Source organism: Marmota marmota, unplaced genomic scaffold, assembly GCF_001458135.2.
Source record: "Marmota marmota marmota unplaced genomic scaffold, marMar, whole genome shotgun sequence".
NCBI lineage: Eukaryota > Metazoa > Chordata > Mammalia > Rodentia > Sciuridae > Marmota > Marmota marmota.
The window spans coordinates 117,002-135,565 of record NW_026000240.1 but is presented as its reverse complement, the minus strand read 5'-3'; the positions used below and the strand labels follow the sequence as shown (position 1 = coordinate 135,565).

Genomic DNA, 18,564 nt, shown 5'->3' with positions numbered 1-18,564 from the left:
AAATAAAGACACTGTGTCCACCTATAACAAAAAAATTAAATATTAAAAGAAACTCATGTGGTGGAGATGGATATGAGAAATGCTGTGGCCTGGGACATTATGTATGGTTCAGGTGATATACAACATACATGTATCAAAGACATATCTGAGTTAATTGATCCTGCAGATGCAATGTGTTTTAGAATTATTTGCTACTGATTATACATTTTAAATACTTTCTTTTGAGCGTGGACACATTTGGAATGCTGTGCTATCATTAAGGTGTAAGTTCTAGTGTATTAAATAAAAGATAACACTTTCTTAATATCACCCCACGGATGAGGACAACTTGGGGTTTTCACAGTTGTAAAAAGCAATGGAACTGTTTACAAAAAGAATTTTGGTTAGAGAAAACCTGAAATAAGTTGGATTGGACTCACTATCACATAGAAGGTTCAGGGTGGTATGACAGTGAAAACAGCACATGTGAAATATTTAATTGTGAAAAATATTCAGCTATAGAAAACATATTTTGTATATTTATGGGTAAAGATCCAAGAGAAACTTTTCCTAGTCTCAAGAATTTTTACAAATTTTAAGAAAAAAAAATGGGTTGTTCACAAATAATTGTAGTAGATGGTAAAGGTTGATCAGGACCATACTAAAGAGACAAATTAGTACTTGATAATTAGTGTTCTTCTTATAGTAGAAAGGTTTTATGGTTAGGGCCATGGTGAATGAGTTAAATGCTGTAAGCCCAAATTAAAGTCCAATTATCTAACGTCTGGTTAAGTATTTACCAAGATTCACCATATTTCTAAACCACAGAGAATGTTCTGACAACTTTATATAGATGACATGGTAAGAGGCAGGGTTAAATCTCAGGGTTATTTTTGTTATTTGATAGAGAGAGCTGCATCTTAAGAGGTGGGTCTGGAAAGGCTCAGGAGGCACCAGCAGGGCCAAGGGCAGTGGAGATCAGCAGCAGCAGGATGAGCAGCAGCAGGACGCCCAAGGCGGGTACATCCACTATGGAGCTGCGCCCAGGCTAGGAAGCCAGGCCACTGGACAGCTCCTCCCTGGCCCCTTCCCTCGGCCCGACTCCGCCCTCCCTGGCTCTTCGCCCGCGAGCCCCGCCCGCCCACCACCGTTAGGCGGTTAGCCCAGCACACCCAAGGGACACCTCACTCCACCGCGCTGTCGTCAGGCCTGTTCCTTTTCAACCTTCATTGCCCCACTCCCTGGCTCCGCTAGATTCTTAACTCCACAGTCCATCCTACCCCACCCATCTCCCTGACCCCACTCGCCTTCAACCTGTCCTTCACAGGTCCTCCCAAGTGGCTTCTCCGTCTAGCCCTGCCCACATCAGCCCTGCCCTCAGTTACCCCGCCTCTTGGCTGTCCAGCCCCTGGGCAGTCCGTCCCTCCCCACAATTCGTGTTCTTCCCACTGTGGGCCCTTGGGGCTGTGTGGACAGCCATGGCTTTGTCCAGGGAGAAGGACATGTGCCTCATGCGCTGGAGGAATATGATGCAGGTAAGCAACAGGGCACCCAGGTAGAGGCACAGGGACACGAGCAGCAGCAGGAAGATCCGGAAGTTTCGCTGACCTATGCAATTATTGACCCACTTGCAGTGGTGGTCAAACTCCTAGGGAGAGGAGGCAGGACTCAAGGGTCTATCTGGACGGGCCTCCATTGCGGCCCAAATCCAGAGGCCTCCCCCAATTGGCCCTCTAGGCCTCTTGCTCTTGGTTCTACACACTGGCATTTCCATTGTTAGAGCACAAGTAAGGATGAGGTGGCCCATCACCTGTCATGAATGAGGTCTTTAGAGACAAGACCTGCCTGGTGTCACTTCAAGCAGGATATAGAATAACTCTGGGTCTGGATTTTCTCAGATACTGGGGGGGATGAAAAGAATCTCTTGCCCAGCCAGCCTTCTGCACTTGGAAACCCACGCAGGATGTGCACATGAGAGAAGAGCATTCAGAACCCAGGAAACCCTCCAACTTGGACACCCAGAGGTGGACAGGCAAAGATCCCCAGGACAGGGCAGCAGCTGGCCTAAATGTCTGGGTTTCTAATATCAGCAAGCCAGGGGATGGGACAGGTGCTGCCTTTCCTCCCCCTGACTCCACCAGGCTCAGCACAGATGAGATGCCCTTTTTCATGTCAGCACCTGTGCAAGCAAGGCCAGTCTCTCAGGTGCAGAACCAGAAGCAATAACAGATGTAAGTGACCAAGAGTGTCTGGGAGCCACTTTTAGCAGTCTGGGAAGATGGTCTCATACCCACCCCTGGCCCACATATGATGTGAGGTTCCTGGTCTTGGCCCGGTTCCCTGGGATGGGTTGGTGAGTGGACAGGAAGGAGGAGTACTCCCCTCCACACAGATGTTGCACCATGGACAGTGGAAAGTCCTTGGCGAGCAGTGGAAGTAGCACTTTGGGCACCATGGCATTTGGAATATCCTGCACACATCCCTGCCACATATGTCGTCTTGAGGGTCCTGTTAGAAGGGGTCTGGCATGAAAAGATTTAGGGGCAGTGGCAGGAAGTCTTTCCATCACTCTGGTGCTCGGGGCAGCCCCATAGCATCACTGGGCAACAAGAAGATGGGGAGGAGGTGGGCAGGGGAATCCCGGTCCCTGTTGAGCAAGCTGACCACTCAGATGGGCGGCAGTGAGAGAGAAGGGGCTGTCCAGCCTCAAGAGCTCTATTTGGAGCTCCCCCCTTAGGAATAGTGATCAGTGCTTGGAGTCGGGTGTGAAATGGGAAGGAGGAATGGTGAACTGCTGGAAGAGCCTGCTGGCCTCTCTTGCCAGCCTGCTCAGTCCTCTCTTTTAAAGCAACTGGAAAACCTCCAGGATTCTGTTTCTTCTCACCTCAGTGGCTTGGGAAATGAAGTGCCAGGGTCTAAGTAATGATGACATGGAAAGAAGGGATCCTGAGGCCACAGGTGGGGTTAGCATTTTAGAAATCACCCCTATAGGCATCAGCCCTTGGACTGCCACCTCCTTCTCCCAGGGTTTGAGGCCTTGCCTCGATGCAAGATACCAGGATCTGAGACATTTAGACCTATCAGACTGTAGAAAGTTAGGACAAAGAGAAGGCCCATAATCACTGGAAAGGACTACTGTCCATTTGAGCCAGCCATCTGCATCCGAAATCAGAGGCAGACTCAGTTCAGGTCTGGGGCAACCCAGAGCTCCCAAGAGGCCTGGTTCACCTGAGGTAGGACTCACATGCCTTAGGGACAGATCTAAATATCCAGGCTAGAGACAAACCTCAGAGACTCCACCAAATGTCACCAGCATTATCAGTCACCCGCCATTCCCTAAATGCACCAGGCACTCCAGATTTCTGTGCTTGCATATCAGGTTCCCTCTAACTTTATATACCCTCCTTCCCCTCCTGACCCTCTCTCTCCACTTCCCTGCCTCTTCACTATCGTTGTCTGTTTTCCATTCTTTTTGTAAGAAACCCACAACTCATATGAGAGACTCATGAGAATGCCAGGAAGAGGTACTGAAAGTGACCAGCAGCACTACATTAAATGCAGCAAACAGGCTTGGGAAAAACCAGGAATATCCCACCATAGGTTGGGGTGGGGGCATGACATCCTTTGAAAAAGGCATGGCTAGGCCTTCTGTTCTCAGAGAAATGAGAGCCACCAGTTAGTTACCTCTTACAGGTTGGCACCCAGAGTGCCGTGACTATGGCAGGGAAGGGAAGAAATATCAAGTTTGACATCACAGACATTCCAGAATGGGGGCTCTGGTTGCTTTCAGTGACTCTGGGAACAACCTTCCCCTGCCCCCACATATGCACATTTGTAGACTGGGACATCCTGCTCTTACGATGTTGGCTTTGTTGGAGCTTGTGATGATGTGGATGTGGTTTGTCCCCCAACGGTTCATAGGCTGGAGGTTTGGTCCTCAGTGGCAGTGTTGAGGTGGTAGAACCTGTAAGAGGTGGGCCTAGTGGGAGGTAATTCAGTCACTCGGGATGATGCTCTCAGAAGGGAGTAATGGACTTCACATGGGCCCCCTGTGAGAGGGGATTGTTAAAAAAAGAGCAAGGCTGTTCCCTCTGCAGTTTTCTGGCCATGCAATCTCTACCCCTTGCATGTCCTCCCACCATGATGCCATTCACCATGTTGTGATGACCCTCAACAAAAATCAGTCACAGAAGCTGCCAAATCTTGGACTCGAGTTAAATAAACCTTATCTTTTTATAAAGTACCCATCCTCAGGTATTTTGTTAGAGCAACAGAAAGCAGGCTAATACAGAGGCCATATAATATAGTCTCTGGGAAATGGCATGAGGAGAAGTTTGGTGGTTCTTTTGTCCCTTTCAGGTCCAGTGCTAATGGAATCAGACTGTGCTCATTGCTTATCCTTTTTGTTGTAACAGAGTTCCAGTTTGTGGAAGGACGTAGCAATCTACCCCACTAAAATAACTTCCCAGTTTCCCTCATTTCCAGGGTGGGCTTTATGACACAATTCTGGTTAAAGAGACATGCGCAAAGGTCTATGGAGGATTTCTGGGAAAGTTTTTGCCTTTTCAATCAAAGGGAAGATGGTGCGTTTGGCAGAGCTCTGCTCTGTCTTGAGGCTAGAACAGCTGGCTGGAGTGCCACCTGGGACTCTTTAGGCAACAAGTAATACTGCCCAGACACAACTTGTGACATGGTTGAGTCCCTGTTCTATCCCTCAACTGCCTCCCACTGAGCTGCATATTATGAGAAAATAACTGGGTTTTTATTATGCTGGCACATGTCATTGTATTGGCCATTATGCACCTGAAACTCTCTGGGTTTGGAGGATGCTTCCTACCATAAGTCTTGATGAGGGGAACAAACAATTTTTCCATCCCAATTGGAGCTGAAAATGGCCAAATACTTGTGGTTTTTCTCAAGGATACTAATTAGATCCTAGAGGATGGTGGGTTTCTCCTGAAGTCCTATTGCTTCCCCAAGCATCCCAATGGAAGGTTTTAAAATCTTTCCATCCATCAGCTCTACCATTTGTGAAGAGATAATACTCTTACTCTAATACAAAAAAAAAATGTTTTCAGGAAAAGGCTTAAAGGACACAGTCCAACAGATCATCCAAAGCTGTGAAATCTGTCAATGGGTTAATCCCTCTAATAAACATATCCACCCTCCCAGATACCAAAGAACAGATGTAATCTGGAAGCAGACTGGCCATTAGATTTTACCCATATGCCTGGAGGACCGAATTCAAAATATTTACTAGCTCTGGTGGATACATTCAGTGGATGGGTAGCAGCTTTTCCTTCCAGATCTGAAATGGCTGTTGAAGTTGTAAAATTTCTACTTCAGGAGGATCATTCCTTGATTTGATCTCCTTCAAAGTCTTCAAAATGATAATGGACCTGTGTTTAAGGCAGAAATAACACAAAACTCTTTCAAGCATTAGGAATTAAATATCATCTTCATTGTTCATGGAGACTTCAATCTTCAGGCAAGGTAGAAAAAACCAACGAACTTCTTAAGAGACTCTTAAGAAAATTGCTTCAGGTAACTAAAATCCCATGGGTTAAACTTCTGCCCTTGTCCCTGATAAGGCTTGGAAACACTCCTGGCTGACAGGTCTAAATCCATTTGAGTCCCTGTACAAAAGGCCTTTTTAGTCCAACAATTTACTTTTAGATATTGAAATTTCTCTTAGTATCCCATGTAACTCAGTTGGTCAAGTTTTAACAGAGTCTTACAGAAATTGAACAAGAACTTCCTGAGGGAGATCATCAAGGACCCCCCGCCCCATCTTCTGTCCAGGAAATCTTGTCCAATTGGGAGAGTCCTTACCCAGTTATCACCCTGAATACATCATACCCACCTTAAACCCTGGAGACCCTCTATTAAGTCCACCACAATGGAGGCTCCTACAGACCACTACCATAGAAGATCTCAAGTTTCTTTTTAAACAAGCTAAGTGACATGGTTTGATTTTATTGGTCTTTAATTGCAATATCATTGGTTATTGGGTTAGTAAAAACAGCTCCACAGACTGGGATCCTATCCATAAGCTATTACTAGCCTTAACCTATTTAGGAACAATAATGCTGTTCTGTGCATTAATCTTATACATACTAAATCTAATTTTAAAAGCCTAATTATGACTACAAGCTGTGCACTATGCACAAAGATATGTCGCAGGAATCTTTCTCCTGGGAACCTGGACTGTGGTACACACCTGGACTCACGGAATGCCTTTAACTCCATCCAGCATTACACTTGTCTCACTTGTATGGACCTACGATACTAAGGTGTGGATACAAGATAACTTCAAATGCAATAGTTATAAGAAATGTGTTTTTGCTAATTGGTCTCTTTCAGCAAATGCTCTTGTGTGGAAGAGATCCCCATCTTTGCATGCCTTGGCACAGGGAAGGCTTCCTTTTACACTGGACATTATGTCAAATCTCACCTTGTCATGCTGCAATGTTTCCTCTTTGTGGCCCACTCTTCCTGCACGGTATTGTTCCTTAGCCAACAATTGCTCTGGTAATCCTGTCTTTAATGGTACTAATGAGAATGTTACTATAAACAAACCACAGACTATTTTATATACTAATGCTACAGCCATCCACAGTTGTATAGTGTGGGTGGAGTATGTTTCTGTTTTGTTCAATATGACAATGTACAGCCTCCACAAATAGAGTTCCCAGATCTTGTGTAAATGGACTCAAATTTATCAGAAACATCTGTTACGTTTTAATTTGACTTTTCCTATTTTAAAACAATGTAACTGGAGAAAAAAGAGCTTGGTATGATACCTTGCTTGGTGGAGCTGGAACTGGTTTGGGCATAGTAAATTCAATTGACCTTGAGAGCTTGGCGGGCAGACTACGCAGTGGCGGACAAGATGTGGCTCAAGTTTTGACAATTAATGGTCAATGGCTGCCCACAATGATCCTGCCTCACCAAAATGCTCTTGACTGTACAACAACTGTTAACTGCTAGAAATGATATCACTTTTAGGAAGTTATTTTCTACTTATATTCCTTTGACCCACTGGATGGCTTTATAGTCACTTAATATACAATGCTCTGATTTATTTTATACAGGGACTATACAGCATTATGAAACCTAATCAACACAAGTTTTATGTAATTTTCATGTTATACCTTTTGTTCTACATTCCTACTTTGCCTCATTTAATTGGTACCCATGCAGATGAAACAGATGTGACTTATTCTCTATCTGAATGTATTATTTGTGATCAGGGATGAGTATGTGGCTGTTAGAGTAGACAGATGGAACCCTGTCAACTTAACTATTCTTCTAATTTATGTGACCTCACTCTGTATCCTGTGCATAACTTTTCTATGCTTTTTGAAGTAATTGTTCAACATGTCTGCTTAGCAACTAATAATCGATCTGATTTAAACTTTTTAACTTAAGTTACTTCTTTTGCTGGGTGTGTAGAATTCCTAGATGTCCTCCATTGACAGGGTGACATCTTTTACCTGACAAAGTGGATGATGTTACTCTAACATGGAACCCAAAACCATTACCTTTACCCCATATGTATATAAGTTTACAACCGTTGATAGATGTCCTTAATGAAAGTACTATAGTTAAAGATTTGTTAATAATCAACATCAATTAAATCAATTATATAAAATACATATGCAAATTATAGCTAACAGGCTGATTGATATATCACATCTATTACTACTAATACCAACTATCATTGGAATAATTTTCTGTTTTTCTCCAACTGCATAATGATATTCTTTTGCTCTGTTTGCCTTAAAATAATATTTGCTTTAGTATTAATCTCATTTTCTTGTTGTAATATTTATCTGTATGTTAGGATCAGAAGAATGGCTATACAGATGAAACTCCACATAAATATGCTTGCCAGTTTCTACCAAGGACCTCTGGACCATTCTTAACACAGCTCTTTGCCTTGACTTCTCCTCAGGACACCCTGACTCAAGCTTTACAACGCCCCTTTCCAGCTTGAAGTAGTCAGAGCGGTCATCGTCCCAACTCCCAACAGTAGTCAGGGTGTCCTCTGAGAGGGGAAGTTGAGAGAGTGATAGAAGGGCTTAGGCAGTCAGGACAAGATGTCAAGTGAGGAGGGTCAGGGGCAGGACCAGAACAAAGGAGCATGGAGAGGATCTTCTAATGAGGTCAACTTCCTGTTGATGAAAGTGCTTATGGACACATGCAGGGGCCCAAGCAGACAGACACTTCCAAACTTGTGCTCCTAAGTGGGAGATCCAATAGAAAAACAAAAACAGATGCATGGACAGAGCGGGCACTGATCAATAATAGTGAGGAGCTCATGGACAGCGAAGGGATAAGGAAAGGAGACCATAAAAACAATAGACCAAAACTCCCCATTGGATTCTCAGCTCTGGGGCCCCTTCTTTTTGGAGAAGTTTATCTCTGTATATCTCTTTTCAATAAACCTACTTCTTGCTTGCTATCTTTGTGTCCTGTTCAATTCTTTGCTGAATGGAGACAACAAACCCAGCACCCCTAGATGGTAACCCCTGCTGCGGAAATAAAGATTTTTCCTCAAAAACAATCCCCGGTTTGTTTCCTCCAAATCCTGTGTTCTTAACTCCTAAAAGTGGGAGATTTATGCCATTGTGGTAAAGAAGAGTTTTCAGTTGGGCATGGTGGCACATTCCAGTAATCCCAGTGACTCAAGAGGCTGAGGCAGGAGAATTGCAAGTTTTGAGGCCAGGCTCAGCAGATTAGCAAGGCCCTAAAAAATGTAAGACCCTGTCTCAAAATAAAAAAAGGGCTGGGAATGTACCTCAGTAGTAAAGTGCCCCTGGATTCACCCTCCAAAAGGAGCAGTTTTTCAGCTGATTAGTTTAAAACTAAGTAATGATTAACATGTCAAGTCACCAACACAAAGAATTAAAAATACCCTCTTAGGTTATTTCTCTTACACTATAAATTTACACCCATAGATATATCTTGCTCAGGTGAAGCTAGTGCACCCTCTCCTACACCCACACTCTGTCAGAATGCTGATTCTTTTAATAGAATCAACCTATGCCTCACTTTGACCTGTGTTTAAATTCCTTTTTGTATGATGTCTAGTACCCCCATGACCTGTTTTGAGATTTACCTCCATTTGGGGACCACCTCGGGGTCCTCATCCCAGTGACACAGTCAGTCTGCACTTTTAAAATTGACTTGGAAACTAGAGTTATGGTCAACCTTAGATGACAAGCCCTAATGTCAAGGGCTGTCCATTCATGGCCAGTTGGAGGAGCAGATTGCCTGGCCATAGGTAGGTCCTTCTTATCAACTTAAAATAGAGCAACCAGAAACTAAAATGAAAATGGAAACAAACAGAAAAAATGATAAGATTTTAGTTTATCTACACCAGGTACAAGTGGTGTATGCCTTCAAACATAGCCACTTGGTAGGCTTAGGAGAATCACAAGTACAAGGCCAAGCTGGGCAATTTAGTGAGGTCCTATCTTAAAAATAAAAAGGCCTGGGGAAGCACTCAGTGGTAGAGCACCCCTGGATTGAAATCCCTAATATCACACACACACAAAAAGTACTCTAGTTTACCATTCCTCACTTGCCAATTAAAACACTTGTTTCTCAAGAGCTTAATATATGAGACAGGCTGTGTGCTAACTGCTGGAGATACAGCAGCCAATAAGACAGACACGGTTTCTGTGGTGGGCAGAATGGTGATCCCCAAAGATGTCCATAAATTTTAAATTTTAGAGCCTATAAATATGTTAATTTACACAGCAAAAGGGACTGTGGAAATGTGATTAGGTCAAAGATTCTTTTTCTTTTTTCTTTGATGGTACTGGCATCAAACCAGGGCTTTTCAAATACTAGGCAAGTGCTTTACCCTTGAGCCATACACCCAGGCCAGGTTAAGAATCTTGAGATGGAAGATTATCCTAGGTTATTTGGGTGGCTTCAATGTAATCACAAGGAGTTTTATAAGAGGGAGGAAAACAAATTTAAAACCCAACCAAAGCTGAGATTAGTATAAGGCAAGTTAGGGACTACCTTTGAAGCAAAATTAAAAAAGAGAAAAGGGAAGGGAGGCCAGAGGGTCATATTGAGAGAAGGAGTTGTGAGGAGACAGAATAGAAGAAAAATAAAATCCCATGAAAGAAATAGCAATTATTTAATATTTATTTTTTAGTTGTAGTTGGACACAATACCTTTATTTCACTTATTTTTATGTGGTTCTGGGGATCGAACCCAGGGTCTCACATGTGCGAAGCGAGTGCTCTACTGCTGAGCCACAACCCCAGCCCCAAGAAATAGCAATTTAAATAGCACCACTCTGTATGCTAAGTCCATCCATGGCCTGGAGAAGTTAGGATGAGTAATGTAATTTCTCAGTTAAGATAAGGTCCTTTAGCTGTCCTTGTTCTTCTCAGAGTATGACTATTTCACCAATCTTACATAAGATTTAAAATACTTCCAAGGTTAATTGTGACAATGCTTGATTTTTGTGTCAAACACTTTTGAACCCAACCCCTATAAAAGCGACACTGTACACATCTGCATGAGATCTGTTATGGTTTGGATATAAGGTGTCCCCCAAAAGCTCCTGTGTTAATGTGGGAATGTTCAGAGGTGAAATGATTGGACTGTGAGATCTGTAACCTAATCAGTTCATCCTAGTTTGAATGAACTAGGTGGTAACTATAGGCAGGTGGGGCTTTGGCTGGAACAGGCGATTCACTGGGGGCAATTCACTGGGGGTGGCCCTGGAAGGGTTCATCTTTTCTACAGCCCTTTCACCCTTTTTTTTTTCTGTTTCCTGGCTACCATAAATGGAGCTGTGCTCCTCCACCACGCCCTTTCTCTGTGATGTTCTGTCTCACCTTGGGCCCAGAGCAATTTGGCCAACCATGAACTAAACCTCTGAAATCATGAGGCAGAATAAAATTTTCCTCCACTAAGTTATTCTTGTTGGGTATTTTGGTCACAGAGACAAAAATTTACCTAACACTATGTCCACGAATATGCTGAAACTCAGTGCAAGACCAGAAACATCAGGATACTCTATAATATTTCAGGACAGAGGAAAGGAAAAAGGAAGGATCCTGGAGAGGGTGGAAGAGAAATTCTGGCTACAGATCATTCCTAATAATGATGGTATTCTGCCTTTTCTGAGATGATATTCACAGGATAACACTACTCTTCTTACACGTAATGTGGGCCTTAAACAGTAGCCATTTGGAAGCTACCCTTTGTAGCAGCAAGTGTGGTCTCTCTGTTCTGAACATGGTATCATGCTAACAGGGTCCTCCTTTTAGGGCCCTCCTTTCCATCAGTGGGAAACACCAGTCAGCTGACTCTATCCATGTGAACTATCCATGACTCCAAAATCTGACCTGAGCCATGTGTACTTTCTTTTCCATACGTGAACTTTAAAGGGAGTGGACCTCGTTATGTCTTCTCTCAAGACCAGGGGAACTTCAGGCCTCATTTCTCCCTTTACATGCTTGGGTAGCTTGTCTCCTGGCAGGCACTTGGGTTTCATGGTCCTGGTTGATAATCATTATCAGATTTCTCTTATCCACTGCTTCCTTACCTTGACAATAGAGTTTCACTTTAATGTCAAACCAATTGCTTCTTTGGACATTTAGGGTGATGATTCTAGCAGTGGTGCATCCCTTGCCTAGGAGAAAAGGAAAAGTGAATGGTGATTCTTCTGAGGTTAAAGGTTGTGGAGTTGGCACAAATAGCTCAGAATTGCCAGATAATTTCCATTCTGACCTAGCCAACCAAGGGAATGGCTACATTAAGAGAACATCCAAGCTCTTGCCCAGCTGTTCTCAGGCTGGGTAGGGCAGAGCTGAGACCATGTTATATACCCATTGTGGGGGCCTTTTAGCCCCAGCAAAAACATCAAAGCCAGAGCTGTTCATCTGTTGTAGCAGGATAGAAACTGGGGATTAGAAGGGCCATTAGAAGGGCCATTTTAGATTGAGTGTGTGTGTGTGTGTGTGTGTGTGTGTGTGTGGTACTGAGATTGAACCCAGGGGCTCTCTATTACCGAGCTATATCATCAGCTCTCTTTTTATTTTTATTTTGAGACAGGGTCTTGCTAAATTGCCCAGGCTGGCCTCAAACTTGGATCTTCCTGCCTCAGCCTCTCAGGTCGCTGGGTTTATAGGCATGTGCCATTGCAATGGGCTTGTGAGTGTGTGTGGGAGGATGCATGGGGTACTGAAGATCAAACCCAGGGCCTTCGCACATGCTAAACAAGTGCTCTACCACTGAATTAAGTCCCTAGTCCTTAGATTTAAAGTTTCATTTCTTTTAATTTACAAATGAAGAATTTAAGGCTCCAAAAGGGAGTCTTAAATGTTCAAATCTTGAACATTTGCATTGGGGGCAGAGATAATTCAGTTATTGTCTTTTGACCTCTAATTCACTATCTGTTCCTCCACACTAGTACGTCCTGAACTGTGTTCAGCGGTGCTTTGTGTTGACCGTTTTCTTTATCACCAGACTTCTGAGCCTTTACTTCACCAATACACACTCTATCTTTCTAAGAGGGGCATAGAGTTTTCAGGCTTTTCCAAACTTTTTCTATCAGATTCCTTTTTTAGATATTGTGCCTGTTTACATTCTCCAGGAGAGGATTAATGGATTTTTCATAAAGACTTATGAAATGCTGCCCTATATCTGCTGTTATCGTTATGTGCTGCACAAATAAATTTCCCACACATGATCCCTACGATTCACATTATGCAGCACTGACGCCGAGACACGGGATACTTGGCCCATGGGCAAACTTCCCTGTCATGCTGCATTGGTACTGCAGTGGACTCTCTCAGAAGGCAGATGTGGGGTGGGGTGGGGGTAGGGCCATGAGTAGAATAGGCTTAATGGTCACCTCCTCTATGCTATGCAGACTCACTTCAGAATGTATGGGTTTCAGCCTTTGCTTGACAGGCATTTATTGTGCTTCCGTGATATGTCATAGACTTAACCACTGAGGCACATCCTCAGCCTTTCCTATATTATTTTAAGTCAGGGTCTCGCTAAGTTGCTCAGGGTCTTACTAAGATGCTGAAGCTGGCTTTGAACTTGCAATCTTCCTGCCTCAGCCTCCTGAGCAGCTGGAATTATAGGCGTGCATCACCACACCCAGCAGGACTATTTTTCTTATTCATTTCCTAGTCCTACAGCTTATTCCAGTGCCTGGTCCATAACAGGGGATCAACAAATGTTCACTGAATGGGGTTTGACTGGGAACTAGGTGATCTTGTCAAATTTCTTTGCCTTTTGAAGTGTAAGCTTTCTTAATCTGCTCAATAAGGAAATGTTAGCTCTTCCCCAAGAATGTTATGAGAACTAAATGATAAGTGAATATAAAAGCTTTCAGCATGGCACCTGGCGAATAGGAGGCAACACCTACATATTTTCTAAGAGTGAAAGAGGATTCCAAAATGCATCTGTTCTAGCCCTCTGCTCTCATGTCATCAAAAAGTGTTGAGGGGCCAAAGTTGTGGCTCAGTGGCAGAGCGCTTGCCTAGCATGTGTGAGACACTGGATATGATCCCTGGCACCACATAAAAGAAATAAATAAATAAACAAATAAAATAAAGCTATTGTATTCACCTACAATTAATAAATATATTTTTTTACATGTTGAGCCAATCTCCTTATTCTCCAGGCTCAATACCACTTTAGATTAAAAGAAGAAGATGGTAAGGCGGTGCTCACTATGGGAATGCATATTAGATTGGGTTTCAGTCCAGAGAACAACCCTTTCAAGGGCAAGATCTTCAGAGTGTGTTCTGCCTTGGTCACATCTAAGTAGGTGAGCACAGCTGACAGATTAAGAAAGTCAATTGCTTCTCTGACTCTCATAAAACCATCATCATTCCAGACTTCTACCACTCTCTGAATCAGGAAGGAAAGAGGAAACAGAATCAATGGTGCCAGGCATTATGTCCCAAAGATAGGGTGCTATTTCTAAACTGTCTCCCTTCAATCCTTTTTACTTTCCACTTTCAGGATAATATTCATTTGCCTTTCTAATTGGGAGTGAGGAGATAGGAAATAGGCATAATTGTGCAAGAGAAGAGAAGACAGGCTTGGATGTACTGGCTATGGTTTTATTGTAAAGAGGTGAAGTTTTCTTACCTTAAATTTTCCCTTTAAATAAGGATGGAAGCCACAGAAGGTCTTTTTTTTTTTCTTCTTTTGGTGCTGGGGATCAAACCCAGGGCCTTGTGCATTTGAGGCAGGCACTCTACCAACTGAGCTACATCCCCAGCCACAGAAGGTCTTAAGATCTAGCCACATGAGCCTATTCTAGTCTGATTTAGGACTAGAATTTGGCAAACTGAAGAATTCTATCCAAACCCAGGGCACAGAGCACCATCTTTTGCAGGTGTCTGTGGACACTGCTGTTCTGAACTGAACCCAATTCCTTTACTAACCCTGGAAAAGGCCAGTGATTCAAGGCCAAACTGTTGGAGCAAGGGAAAAGATTTATTTGGAAAGTTGGCAAACCAAAGATGGATAACTATCACCAACAAAGGCCATCTGCTTGAGGCACAAGGCTTATATGGCAATTTGGGGGAAGTATGTTTTTAGTCTATGAGTCTGTGGGGGAGGGTTGTAAATTCCTTCCACCTCTGTCTGCTTTTCTGATTCACATGTGGTTGTTATCTGAAAGTCACTCAGTATCCTGGTTCTGTAAATCTAGGGAAAAGTTAGTGATTAGTAAGTTCTATGACTTATGTCATTTTAGTTCCTTTTCCCCAGAATAGCCAACCTTGCAGTTTAAGATACAGAATAGTGTGGAGAACAGAAAGCAGCTTTTTTTCTGGAGAAGAGCTTTAACCTGTTTGGTGGCTTCAGTCAGAGGTGTCATCTACAGCAAAGCTGGTGGGAGACTAATGATTAATTGCTCAGCTGTGTGACCTTCCAAAATAGTGATTTTAATAGTCTATTAGGGACTCAGTGTAGAGAACTTGCTTAGCATGTGTGAGGCACTGGGTTTGATTCTCAGCACCACATATAAATAAATAAATAAAATAAAGATCCATCAATATCCAAAAAACAAAACAAACAAACCAAAAAAAAACCTTAAAAATAAAAAAAGTCAACTAAATGCCTATGTTAGCTTCCATCAGCCAGCCACCACTGAGCAGACCTTGGATACCATGAACTTTGAAGTGATTAAGGGAAAACTGACCTGTATCATGTGGTCACAGAGGGATCCCTCTTTGAGAAAATCTGGACAAATCTATAGATAAGAAGGTACTTTATGAAACTTTGTCTGCTTTTGGGAACATTCTGTCCTGCAAGGTAGAGTGTGATGAGAACAGCTCTAAGGGTTTATCGCCTTTGAGACCCAAGAGGCTGTGATAAGGCAGTGGAGAAGATGAACAGCATGCCCCTCAATGACAGCAGAGTGTCTGTGGGCAGATTTAAGTCTCACAAAAAACGGGAAGCTGAGCTGGGAACCAAAGCTAAAGGATTCACCAATGTTTATATCAAAAACTTTGGGAATGGGGCTGGAGATATTAGCTTAGTTGGCAAAGTGCTTGCCTAGCACGTATGAGGCCCTAGGTTCAATCTCTAGCATCACCACCAACACCACCACCAAACAAACAAACAAAGAAGCCACTTTGGGGAAGAGATAGAGGATGAGAGTCTGAAAAAGCTATTCAGACAGTTTGGTAAGATTCTGAATGTCAAGGCAATGAGAGATCCCAGTGGGAATCCAAAGGCTTTGGCTTTGTGAGTTGTGATAACCACAAGGGCTTTCAGAATTCAGTTGTAAAAAAAAAAAAAAAAAAAAACTTGTAGGATTATATTTATTTTAATTTCATTTTGACATTAATGTTAAACAAAAGTTGCCACTAAATGTATGAAACTAAGCAATAGTAGTTAAAAGTGCATAAATGTCGGGCTGGGGTTGCAGCTCAGTGGTGGAGCACCTACCTTGCATATGTGAGGCACTGGATTCAATCCTCAGCACCACATAAAATAAATAAATAAATGAAATAAAGGTTTTGTGACCATCTACAACTAAAAGTATTTTTAAAAAGTGCTTAAATGCATCATAGCTTATTTATTTCAACAAAATGTGATGTCAGGAAAATATTTGGTCACCAATGGTAGACATTTGTTTCCATATTATTGTTAAATAACAAAAACACAATATATCATAATTATAATATATAATTAAATAAGTCATGTTTATTATATAAATATATGTGTACACACTTTCAGTTTAAACCTTGATACGTAAGAAATTTGAAATATACTACTTCAATTTTTATGATAAATAAAATGCCAAACAGAAAAAAAGAAAAGAAAACCATGAGGATGCCAATAAGGCGGTGGAAGAGATGAATGGAAAAGAAATCAGTGGGAAAGTCATATCAATAGGCCATGAACAGAAGAAAGGAGAACGACCGGGCACAATGGTGTACATCTATAATCCCAGTGGCTTGGGAGGCTGAGGCAGGAGGATTGTGAGTTTAAATTCAGCCTCAGCACTTTAGCAAGGCCCTAAGCAACTCAGTGAGACCCTGTCTCTAAATGAAATACAAAAAAGGTCTGGGGATGTGGCTCAATGGTTAAGGGCCCCTGGGTTTAATTCCCAGTAAACACCACCCTCCATGAAGAAAGTAGAACAGCAGGCTGAATTAAAACAAAAACTTGAGTGCTGAAACAGAAGAGAACAAATCAATACCAGGGGGTGAATCCCTATATTAAGAACTTGGAAGACATATTGATGATGAGAAATTAAGGAAAGAGTGTTCTCCTTTTGGATCAATCACCAGTGCTAAGGTAATGTTGGAGGATGGAAGAAAGCAAAGGGTTTGGCTTCATCTGCTTCTCATCTCCTGAAGAGACACCCAAAACAGTTCCTGAAATGAATGAACACATCATGGGTTTGGGGGGAAGGAAGAGAGAAAGGCCCACCTGACCACTCAGTATATGCAGTGGTTGGCTAGAAGGAGAGCTCTCCCTGCCAAGGCCATCTTAAATCAGTTCCAACCTGCAACTGGTGGCTACTTCATGCCAGCAGTTCCGCAGCCTCTGGGAACACCTCCATATTACACACTTAACTAGTGAGCACAGATGAGGCTGGCAGCAATGTGGGAGACCTCAAGGCTTTTAAGGAATGACAAGTGCTATATGCCAGTCCATGTCTTGTCTTACTCTTCACCATCTATCTCCAACGGTAATGCTCCGGCCTCTTGTGGCCTCCTTACTGTCACTCAGAGTTGTGCCAAACCTGACACTTCATGCTGGAGTTGCTGCTGATGCTCCTCCAGCTGTGGCACCACATAAGTATGCCTCCAGCACTCACAGCCCTCATCCTGCCATACAGCAGGCACTCACCCTGCAGTCCATGTACAAGGACAAGAGCCTCTGACTGCCTCCATGCTGGCTGCAGCACCACCTCAAGAACAGAAGCAAATAATAGGAGAATATTTGTTTCCACTCGTCCAAATAATACATTCAAACCTGGCTGGAAAGATCATGGGAATGCTGCTGGAGATCAAAAATTCTGAGCCATACACATGCTGGAGTCCCGTGAGTTTCTCACTCCAAGGTGGATGATGCTGTGGTCTATAGGCTCATGATGCCAAGAAAGAAGCTGCCAAGAAGATGGGCACTGTTGCTAGCTCTTAGACAAAGAAAGGCCAATTCAAAAGTCAAACGACCCCTTGTGGAAATCAGCTCAAGGTTTGAAGACTTTCTAGTTTGTCTATGGACCTCAACATCAAGAACCACAAGTTGCACATTTATTGGGTCATTTTGAACTAAAAGGTCAATTATGAGATGCCTAGAATTTTTCAATTATAAGGCTATATTATCTGAGTTCTGCTATATCCCAGACAGTTTTATTTTTTCCCCCTAGTGGGATTTGATTCCCCCCCAAGATGGTTTTATTTGATGTACCCAAATCTTAAGTTTCTTAACAAAGAAAAATTTTCCATAAAAAATAGTCAACTAAAGGCAAGTGAAGCTAGAGGGTTTATTTAGAGTTTTTTCTCAGTGACAGTTCAACACTTATTTACTGCCTTTTTACCTTGGGCCAGGCACTGTGCTAAGAGCTGGGAAGACAATACTAATAAGATATGGTACTTGGCCTAGGACAGTGACACATACCTATAACCCCAGTGACTCAGGAGACAGAAGGATCACAATTTCAGGGCCAGCCTCAGCAACTTAGCAAGACCCTGTCTCAAAATGAAAAATAAAAAGGACTGAGGATGAAGCTCAGTGGTAAAGCGTCCCTGGGTTTAATCCCAAAACCAAAACTAAAACAAAAAGATATGGTGCCTACTCTATTGTTATCCTAATTTTACAGATGAGAAAACCGATATATAGACAAGGTAAGTAATCACCCCAGATCACAAAATAGAAACAGGGAGAACTAGACTCCAAAGCCAGAAGTCTGTTTGGTAACTTCTAGGCTACTCTGCCGCTTAGGCTGATCAAATGCTCTTCTGGTACTAACAAGCCTCAAAACTGCTGGGGCTCAGAATAGAGAGTTCATTAAAAGATTCCACCAACTAAGACCAGCTCTAGCTAATGACAGTTTAT

The 18,564-nt window shown here is 42.8% G+C and overlaps 1 protein-coding gene and 1 pseudogene across 1 annotated transcript; one reads left to right on the top strand and one right to left on the bottom strand.

The window, feature by feature from the left end:
- Window positions 1-922: 922 nt before the first annotated feature.
- On the bottom strand, window positions 923-3,141 carry LOC107143087 (palmitoyltransferase ZDHHC19-like). The gene is given in 4 exon segments (XM_015486705.1): window positions 923-1,011; window positions 1,450-1,629; window positions 2,364-2,461; window positions 2,993-3,141. Coding segments are annotated over 4 exon segments (516 nt in total).
- A 9,533-nt stretch (window positions 3,142-12,674) lies between these two features.
- LOC107143086 lies at window positions 12,675-17,574 on the top strand (annotated as a pseudogene).
- The last annotated feature ends 990 nt before the right edge of the window (window positions 17,575-18,564 follow it).